The sequence below is a fragment of the Orycteropus afer genome, unplaced genomic scaffold, assembly GCF_000298275.1.
Source record: "Orycteropus afer afer isolate SDZICR_OR568_19922 unplaced genomic scaffold, OryAfe1.0 scaffold00020, whole genome shotgun sequence".
In the NCBI taxonomy this organism is placed as follows: domain Eukaryota; kingdom Metazoa; phylum Chordata; class Mammalia; order Tubulidentata; family Orycteropodidae; genus Orycteropus; species Orycteropus afer.
In genome coordinates, this window is record NW_006921607.1 from 876,921 (window position 1) to 887,149 (window position 10,229).

The 10,229-nt window shown below is 54.9% G+C and overlaps 2 protein-coding genes across 2 annotated transcripts; both read left to right on the forward strand.

Moving 5' to 3' along the window:
• Window positions 1–14: 14 nt before the first annotated feature.
• CENPB (centromere protein B) lies at window positions 15–1,835 on the forward strand. The gene has a single exon (XM_007959986.2). The coding sequence runs from the start codon at window positions 15–17 to the stop codon at window positions 1,833–1,835; it is 1,821 nt and encodes a 606-aa protein (XP_007958177.1).
• Window positions 1,836–5,164: 3,329 nt separating this feature from the next.
• Window positions 5,165–8,126, forward strand: SPEF1 (sperm flagellar 1). Its single transcript, XM_007959989.1, has 7 exons — window positions 5,165–5,273; window positions 6,610–6,721; window positions 7,077–7,233; window positions 7,411–7,450; window positions 7,544–7,604; window positions 7,798–7,921; window positions 8,019–8,126. Exons 1-7 carry the CDS (start codon window positions 5,165–5,167, stop codon window positions 8,124–8,126), a joined length of 711 nt encoding a protein of 236 aa, XP_007958180.1.
• The last annotated feature ends 2,103 nt before the right edge of the window (window positions 8,127–10,229 follow it).

The window sequence follows — 10,229 nt, forward strand, 5'->3', positions numbered from 1 at the left end:
GGGGGCGCGCCGGGATGGGCCCGAAGCGGCGGCAGCTGACGTTCCGGGAGAAGTCGCGGATCATCCAGGAGGTGGAAGAGAACCCGGACTTGCGCAAGGGCGAGATCGCGCGGCGCTTTAACATCCCGCCGTCCACGCTGAGCACCATTCTGAAGAACAAGCGCGCCATCCTGGCGTCGGAGCGCAAGTACGGTGTGGCCTCCACCTGCCGCAAGACTAACAAGCTGTCGCCCTACGACAAGCTCGAGGGGTTGCTCATAGCCTGGTTCCAGCAGATCCGCGCCGCCGGCCTGCCAGTCAAGGGCATCATTCTCAAGGAGAAGGCGCTGCGTATAGCTGAGGAGCTGGGCATGGACGACTTCACCGCCTCCAACGGCTGGCTGGACCGCTTCCGCCGGCGCCACGGTGTGATGTCCTGCAGCGGCGTGCCCCGCCCCCGGGCGCGCAACTCTGCCCCCCGGCGCCCGGCGGCGCCTGCCAGCTCCGCTGCGGTGCCCTCGGAGGGCAGTGGCGGGGGCGCGGGCAGGCACACTTGGGAGGAGCAGCAGCCGTCAGTGGTCGAGGGCTACGCCTCGCAGGACGTGTTCAGCGCTATCGAGACCAGTCTGTGGTACGACTTCCTGCCCGACCAGGCTGCCGGGCTGTGTAGCAGCGATGGCCGGGAGCGCAGGGCCACCCAGCGCCTGAGTGTCCTGCTGTGCGCCAACGCTGATGGTAGTGAGAAGCTGCCCCCGCTGGTGGCAGGCAAGTCGGCAAAGCCCCGTGCAGGCCAAGGGGGCCTGCCCTGCGACTACACTGCCAACTCTAAGGGTGGTGTCACCAGCCAGGTGTTGGCCAAGTACCTGAAGGCCTTGGATGCCCGCATGGCCACGGAGTCTCGACGAGTCCTGCTGCTGGCCGGCCGCATGGCAGCCCAGTCCCTGGATACCTCGGGTCTGCAGCATGTGCAACTGGCCTTCTTCCCATCAGGCACTGTGCAGCCGCTGGAGCGGGGAGTGGTCCAACAGGTGAAGGGCCACTACCGCCAGGCTATGCTGCTCAAGGCCATGGCTGCACTAGAGAGCCAGGATCCCTCACGCCTGCAGCTGGGCCTCATGGAAGCCCTGCATTTTGTGGCCGCAGCCTGGCAGGCGGTCCAGCCTTCAGACATAGCCACTTGCTTTCGCGAGGCTGGCTTCGGGGGTGACCCAGATGCTACCATCACTACTGCCCTCAAGAGTGAGGGAGAGGAAGAAGAGGAGGAGGAGGAGGAGGAGGAAGAGGAGGAAGAAGAGGAGGAGGGAGGGGAAGAAGGGGAGGAAGGGGAAGGAGAAGAAGAAGGAGAGGAGGAGGAGGGAGGGGAGGGTGAGGAGTTAGGGGAGGAAGAGGAGGTGGAGGAGGAGGGTGATGTTGATGACAGTGATGAAGAGGAGGAGGAGGAAGAGGAGGAGGAGAGCTCCTCTGAGGGCTTGGATGCTGAGGACTGGGCTCAGGGAGTAGTGGAGGCTGGTGGCAGCTTTGGGGGCTACGGTGCCCAGGAGGAGGCCCAGTGCCCTACCTTTCATTTCCTGGAAGGCGAGGAGGACTCTGAGTCAGACAGTGAGGATGAGGAGGAAGATGAGGATGAGGAGGATGAAGATGAAGACGATGATGAGGAGGATGGTGACGAGGTGCCTGTGCCCAGCTTTGGGGAGGCCATGGCTTACTTTGCCATGGTCAAGAGGTACCTGACCTCCTTTCCCATTGATGACCGTGTGCAGAGCCACATCCTCCACTTAGAACATGATCTGGTCCATGTGACCAAGAAGAACCACGCCAGGCAGGTGGGAGTGTGGGGTTTTGGGCATCAGAGCTGAGCTACCGGATCTAGCCGTGCCCTAATCCAGATGTGGCAGCACCAATCCAGAGAACAGCCGCTGTGGATGGAGCCAGGGTGGGGAACCCCAGGTCCTTTACTGTTGCTTCCCCAGCCCTGTGATAGGCCCGGTCACCTGGGTAGGGCCCAGGCTGGAGCTGGGGTCAGCCTCACTGCCTGCTTGTTGCCTCTTTCTCAGAATCCTCTTCCCTCTCCTTTGCCCCTGGGCCTGGGGGACCAGGTGAAGTGGGCAGGGAGCCGTCCGGTGCTACCACACCGTGCCATCAGTGGACTAGACCACAGCAGCCAGGGATAGGCCCTGGAAGCTCCCGGCCAGAGAGTGCCTGTCCCCTCTGCCATCCATACCAGGTCCTTGGCAGAGGGGGACCCCAAAGCCATTCTGGGAATGGCTCCCAGAGGAAGGTCCAGCCTAGGCCTCCCCAAGGCTGGTAGCCCTACCCCAACCCTGGGGCTGCTTCGAGAAGCACAGTTCTAACTCACTGCAGGTTCCTGAACCTGCCTCTGCCTGCTTTCCCATCTCCCTAATCCCGTCTCTGGCTCAGTCCATGTTACTTTGGCCTTTGGTTTTCTTTCCAGATTGGAGAGTCCCACGAGGCCCTCTAAGGGAGTGATAATGCTTCCTAAGTGGGCAGCTATAGGCCCCATGCCTCTCATCCCTCTCTTGCAGGGCCCAATCCTGGGCAGAGCGGCCTGGGGCTGGGCCCACAGTCTGGCCTTCAGCTGCTCCTTCCCCAGTTTGAATTCAATAAATCTGTCCACCCCCCTTTTGTGGGGGTGAACATTTTAACAGCCAAGGGTGCATCCTTCATGGTTTGGGCTTGCGTCTGTTTTGGGGGCACATCCTTTCCTGGTTCCCTTTGGTCCCTGCTCTGGTGGGATGTGGAAGCAAGAGTTGAGAGGGTAGGCAAAGCCTAGGTCTTGACCAGGATAAGGAGCAGGGGGAGCTTTCAACATTGTCTCTTAACTATTATCTGGGGTTTGGAAAAGAGTCTTCAGTGCACTGGGGGTTGGGCCTGAGAAAGCCAGGCTGATACTGCTTTTGGAGTTAGAAGGTTGGAGTAATTTGGCTGGGACTGGAGGGAGGATGCTAAAAGTCCCTGTTGGGCACATCAGACAGTGTAGGTACTTGGTCCATCGAAACTGGCTAAAGAAGGCCCTTGAAGGAGGAGGCCGGAGAACAGAAAGAAAGGGATGTTGAGGCAGCTCCTGTGGTCCAAATTGGAGTTAGCTGGGGCAGCATTTAGTTTAGTGCTTTAAGAGAGATTTTTAGGCCTTTTGGTGGTGGCATCTCAGACTGGTGGTCACCTTTGGTGGTTGTGATAGGAGAAAGGTGAAAATGCTGACCCATGAAGATACTGGGGACAGATTGCACCTTCACGAGGCTAAGGATGAGTTGCTAACTCCCTGTGCAGTGCCCGCTAGGTGAGGCCCAGTCCAAAGGTGAAGGCAGAGCTCTCTGCTATCCACCCCCTTCCTGTCCCCACTTTTCAGGCCCACCTCTCCCTTCCTCACGCTCCCTCAGTGAGACCTTCAGACCCCAGTGCTTCAATCGCGAGAGCCAGAGCCTAAGCAGGGCTGGCAACTCTGGGCCCCAAACCGGTTTTCCCACCTCCACTGCAGCTGGAATGTGACCCCTGCAGTTCCCTCTCCCCTACCACCACCTTGCAGTTCCTCTCTCCACCCTGGAATGTTGGGGGGGGGACAGGGCAGGGAATGTCTAGATCATCTTTGGTTCCTTGCCTATCGGGGTGTGTTCCCTTTTAGAAAAGCAAGGCCACCATGCATATTTTAAAACAAGAAGGTGAGTGACTGTCCCCACACTGAATGGCCTTTCATGCTTCTGGCACTCTGCTTGCCTTCAGGCCTTCAAGGCTTGAAAACTTAACTGCAAAGAGCAGTTGAGACACCTTGAACCATCATCACCACCGTCACCAATTGGAGCCCTTAGGGAGCAGGCCAAGAAGTCATAACGCAGCCCTGTCTACCCTCTGATGTACTCTGGAGTAAGTAGGGAAGAGCAGTGGCCTCAAACCCAGGTCCCTCCCTTCAAATGCCAACAAGGCAAATCACTTCCATTTGTCTCCTGCCAACAAGAATATCCCTTTCGTTGGAACTGAAATGAACTAATTAGTGATAATGCCAACTGATGTTAATAGGACCCCTGCTGTGTGCCAGGAGCTGTACTAAGCATTTTAAGTGGATTTGCTCACAAAGCCCCTATAAGGTAGGTAAAACTGAGAAAGCAGGTACAGAGGGGTGCTATAATGTGCGCAGAGCACACAGCTAATCTGGTGGAAGCAAGTTTTGCTCCCAAGCTGGTCCTAGAAGAGCTGCTTTCCTGTTACTCCCTCAGTGAGGGATCCAAATTCCTAACCCTCCTGAGTGTAGTGCTGTTTTGAAATGGAACTGATTAATCCCAGATTGATTTGAATCATTTCCAATCCATGAAGAATAGCACTTTAGGGGGAGATTGAGGGGTGGGGAAGTGTGTACAGGAGCTCTTGTGATTCCTCAACCTTTCACCAACCCCAATTCCCTAGTCCTCATACAAATACAGGTGGTCTGTAAAATAACACTTTAAAGTTCTTTGCTACCCCATTGGGACTAATAGGTGAGAACCATTCCCATTTCCCAAAGGAGGAACAGTTAAGGAGGTAAGTGACCAGCCCCAGGCACTCAGGCACTCTGCCTTGAGCTCTGGTGTTGTTAGCTCTGGAAGTCTGACTATTAAATGCACTACCAGGACTCTGCTGGGAGGGAGGTGGAGATAGCCCTAAGAGCATAGAACTTTGGTGAGGGACCCAGCAAGAAGGCATCACACAGCCTATCACACAGTACAGATGGGTGGACCCCCAGAGAAAGCTGACAAACGTCGGGATATGAAGTTGTCTTGTTTGCCACTGGCTGCTAAAGGGCCCACAAAGGGGATCCCAGCCCTGGAGACACTAGTGTAGGGGTTCTTGGGGCCCTGTAGGCTTTGGCAGGTCGCAGAGTAGACCAATGGCTTGTCAGTAGATGCAGAGGTGATGCCTTCTTGGGGAGGAGGGGAAGACAAATACCCCTAAACGCCCTTTCAAAGCTGGGGCCTTGGAGGAGGCAGCTGTGGAAAAACTGCAACTCCCAGAAGTCCCTGCTCCCGGGCGATCGGGTGGTTGCTATGGTTTCATGAAACAATATGGCCGCTCGCAGCTGGGACTTTAGTCGCGGAGTTTGGGCGCGGGCAGCGGCTGAAGAAAAAGCGCCTGAAGGGTCGTGAGGCTGAGGCTGGCCACTGCACGGCTGAAACAACCTAATTTTGCCCGGACACCAATGGAGGGCAGTGTGGACGAGGAGACACTGCACCAGCTGTACCTGTGGGTGGACAACATCCCTCTGTCCCGGCCCAAGCGAAACCTTTCCCGGGACTTCAGTGACGGAGGTGTGCACCCTTGTGTGTGTGTGTGTGTGTGTGCTCGCCTGTGTGAGTGTATGCGCCTATGTGTGTCTGTATGTTCTGTCTTGTATGTAAGTGTGTAAGATGTCTGTGTGCATATGTGTCTCTGTGCTTTGAGGGGGGCAGAGAGGTCTGACTGCCCCCTGGGACTTAAGTATGTGTATTTTCTATGTGTATCTGTGAGAATTTGGACATGTATATGTGGACATGGTTTATCCTGTATGCATGTGTGCATATGTTTTTTTGTGTGTACATATGTCTTTGAGTGTGTGAATCTGTGACTCCTTGAGACTTTAATGACTAAGATGCACACTTGTATGTCTTTGAACATCTATCGGTGTGTGTGTGAATACACATAGCTGAGTGTGTGTTATATGTTTGTCTTCTGGGAGTCTAAGCATCTGTGTGTCCATATGTGGTCAGCACATTCTGCCCTGTATGTATGTGTGTTGGGTTTGGTGCATATATGTTCCTTTGTGACTGTGTGATTGTGTCAGTGTTTGTGTATCTGTGACTTTCTCTTGGTATTTCAGTGAAGTTTGTATCGGTGTGTGTATACATTTAGAGAGGCTATGTGCATATGAGGAAGCTCTGGTAGCGCAGTGCTTAAGTGCTCAGCTGCTAATCCAAGGTCGACAGTTTGAACCCACCAGCCACTCCCTGGAAGAAAGATGTGGCAGTCTGCTTCTGTAAAGATTTAAGCCTTAGAAACCCTATGGGACAGGTCTTTTCTGTCCTATAGGGTTGCCATCAGTCAGAATAGACTCAACAGCAATGGATTTATGTGCACAGGTGACTCTGTGTGTGTATGTGTGTGTGTGGGTATGTGTGTGTCCTCTGTGAACACATCTGTTCTATATGTATATCTGTAGGAAGGTCTTCTCACATTGTGTCTCTATGTGAGTCTCTCCTGGGAAATTGGTGTTGGAGTGTGTGTGTGTGCGCGTGCACGTGTGTGTATGCACGTTCATGCATGCATGCACATCTAAGTGACTGCCTAGGGAAGGACCCCAGGATCTTTCCTGGAGACTTATTCTCTGCTACATAACAAGAGACCTCAGCTTCCCCATGCCATTAGTTAAGGGGGAAGGTTTGCAGCTTCTCTGGGGTATGCTGAACACTTTGTCTTCTCTCCCTAATGACTCTTTTTTTTCTTTGTCCTCCTCCCTTTTCTTCCTCCCTGTCACCCTCCCCTTTTCACCATCTCCACCCTTCCACTTGGCCCACTCCTTATTTCTCTACTCTGTCATTTTCTTCTCCCACCTCCTTCTACCTTATCCATCCCCCCAACTTCCACGTCTGCCCCACCCCACTCCTTCAGTCCTAGTTGCAGAGGTCATCAAGTTTTACTTTCCCAAGATGGTGGAGATGCACAATTATGTCCCGGCCAACTCTCTCCAGCAAAAGCTTAGCAACTGGAATCACCTGAATAGGTAGCAGAATACCTGGTCTTGAGGCAGGACTCTCCAGCCTTTCCTGCCCTCCCCAGGAAGGGCTGCCCTAGCAACTCCGCCTCCTTTGGTCTGCTGGGGGAGGGTGTTGAGGAAGAGTGGCAGGGTGGAGAGGGCCAACACTGACAGAATGAATTAGACTGGTAACAAAACCAGGGACGCTTCTACTAGGGAGGCCACTGGAACCTCAGAGCACCCAAGCAGGACGGCTCAGTGGTGTTCTTCGGCTCCCCTAGAGCGGCTCTCTTAGCACTGAGACCGCTGCCTCCCCTCTCCTCTCCATCCCCTCCCTTCATCACGCTTGGATCCAGTCCACCACCTGCATGTCTGCCCCCAGGAAGGTGCTGAATAAGCTGAACTTCTCGGTACCGGAGGACGTGACGCGCAAGATCGCTCAATGCGCCCCGGGTGTTGTGGAGCTGGTCCTCATCCCATTGCGGCAGCGCTTGGAGGAACGGCAGAGGCGCAGGAAGCAGGGTTTGGCCTCCTCACAGGTACCACCCCGCCTCCACGTCTCCAGTAACTCTGGGGGGCTTCGCAGGCAGCAGAAAGCCTCGCTTGGTGATAAGTACCTGGATAAAGCGAACCTGGTCTGGGAAGCCACAGAAGGGGCAAGGGGCTCCTTGGGGATGGGCAAGCCCGGGCTCACAGTGGACGTGGGGTTCTTTCAGGAACTGGCTCCCCAGGATGGCAGTGGCTACATGGATGTGGGTAGGCAGCCTCTCTTTCCTCTCCTCCTTTGTTCTTATGGCAAACGGGTATGTGGGAGGGCAGCCGGCCATTCCTCCACGTGCCTGTCCTCAGGTTTGCCCCATAAGGCCGGGGGAGAAGGTGCCCCAGAACCACAGGGAGGAGGACCGCTCAAGTAAGCTGTGGCTGGAGGTTCCTGATCTCACCTGCCCTGGTGGTCTGGGGGGAGGTAGCAGGGAGAATGCTGTGCCTGGGAGGGAAGGGTAGGCAGGAAAGTGGGGAGAGGAGCAACAGCCAAGGGCACTGGAAGGGTGAGGGCCCGAGGTCCAGTTCTCCGCTAAGTCTCTTCTCACTTGACCCCATCCCAGGGCGGGGCGGCTGCCCGCGCCCGGCCCTCCGGGGTATAGCCAGGCGCTTCAGGGCGACCCAAGCTTCATCCTTCAGATCGCCGAAAAGGAGCAGGAGCTGCTGGCCTCACAGGAGACAGTGCAGGTGAGGGTGCTCTGGGAAGGCACGGGGATCTGGTGCCAGCAGAGGCAGGGGCCAGGGCAGCAGGTTGCCGGGTTTGACCTCTGCGCGCGCGGCCCAGGTCCTGCAGATGAAGGTGAGGCGCCTGGAGCACCTGCTGCAGCTGAAGAACGTGCGCATCGACGACCTCTCCCGGCGGCTCCAGCAGGCGCAGCGGAAGCAGCGGTGAGCGGCGACCAGCGAGACGCGGCGTTGCTCGGGTACCCACAGGAGCTCAAACAAGGAGACTTACCACTCACCGACCGACCAGAGGACGACTGGGAGAGCGGAGCCAGCCGTTTGTACATGCGTCCTGGGCGCAAGAGCCCTCTTCCTTGCAGGGGTGCGGGTGGGGGGGTGGGGGGGGGGGTGGGGGCGGGAAGTGAGGGTAGAGGGCGACCAGATGGGTTTTGGAGCCCCACGACCAGACTGAGCCACCTCCTTCCACTTCGTCTGGGTTAGGAGAAAGGACCGCTTTTCAGAACCCAGAAGCTGCGTGCAGAGACCGGGCACGTCCCCCAAAGCAGTGCCCAACGACGTCAGGGACTCCGCCTTGGCGCTCCCGGCGCTGGGCCTCGGGAGGAGCTCTCTGGTTCAGTTCTCATCCCCGGAACCGTGTTCCTGCCCAGCTCCGAGGACAGCAGCATCTCCATCCAGTCTGGATCTCTGTACTCTTGGCCATACGGGAAATTGCCTCTGGCACCTGAGGGTCTCCCTTGCCCATCCTGGGCGTTCACCTGGGGCCCAACCTGCAGCTGGAGATTGCAGCAGCTGGAGAGGAAGGGGTGAGGAGTGGGCTCAGCCAGGAGTGGGGAAGACATGGCTGTGCCTATGCCAATCGCTCTTGGCACCCATTCTGACCACTGGGGAGTGTCTGGGGGATGTGGGAATAGGTTGCCTCTATTAAAGATGATGCTTTTTCTTTCTGGTGCCTACTCTCTCTCTCTCTCTCTGCCTGGATCCCTGAGGGCACCCTGTCCTTCCTCCTCCCTTCTCCCCAAGAGCCTTCTATGTAACCTCAGAGTGGGTCTCACTTGTGGGGTGACCACCTCCTGTTGGTTGATGATATCACCAAGCATCACTGTGACATCCTGACCCCTAACCTTGGCCCTGGATGATCCCTAAGCCCACCCTTACAGTGACCTTACAGTGGGGTTGGAGAACCCCATCCAAATTTAGCCCCAAACACAGGTTTCTGACTCTCTCCAGCTGCAACCCCACACTCACTTTCATTTTTGCCCATGGACTGACCCTCAACTCGTCTTGTGTATGATTTCCAGCCCACAGATCTCAAGTTCTATGGACTAAGGCCAAATTTAGCTTCTCACCAAAACACCATGGCTATGGTGTGACCTTACCTGTTTGTTCACTGATTACCAGTAGTATTGAACATTAATAAATCCTGAGACCCAGCAATGCCATTCCTGGGTATATACCCAGCATATACCCAAGGGAAACATAAGCTCTTGTGTTCTGGGAGACAGCATTGTTCATAGCAACAAGGGTTTGTAATAAGAGAAGAATGAGAAAAAAAAACACCTCTATTATCTATTACTGTGTAACAAATTACCACAAACAGTAGCTTATAGCAGCACACATTTATTACCTCACATTTTCTCTGGGTCAAGAGTCCTGGTATGGCTTAGCTGAGTCCTCTGTTTCAGGGTTTCTCACAAGGCTGCAGTCTGTTGGCTAGGGCTGTATTCTTACCTGAGGTCTTGACTGGGAAAGGAGCCATTTCCAAGCTCATTTGGTTATTGGAAGGAGTTAGTTCCTTGTGGACTGTTGGACTCAGGGCCCCAGTTTCTTGCTGGTTCTTGGCCTGTGGCTGCCCTCATTTCCTTGTCAAGTAGCCATTTCCAACATGGCAAATTACTTCAAAACCAGCAAGGGAGAAAGTTAGTAGAGTCTGTGAGCAAGAAGGAAATTATACTCTTATGTAATGTAACCATGGAAGTCACATCCCATCACTTACTGTATTCTGTTTATTAGAAGCAAGTCACTAGGTCTAGCCTACACGCAAGTGTGTGTGTGTGTGTGTGTGGGGAATTACACATGGTGGGTGGTGAGATGGAGAAGAAGGAATGGAAGATTGAAATCTAGGATCATGGTTTCCTCTGAGGGGAGGCAGGTGGTGGTTTCACAGGTGTTCATAAGTGAGCCATTGATGGATGAATGGGATAAGAGTGTCATGAACCAAAGATTATGTTTAGTCTAATTCTGTGCCCTTGAGTTCCTAAAGTAATAAAAATCAATGACTAATCCTGATATAGGAGCTCTGGTAGCATAGTGC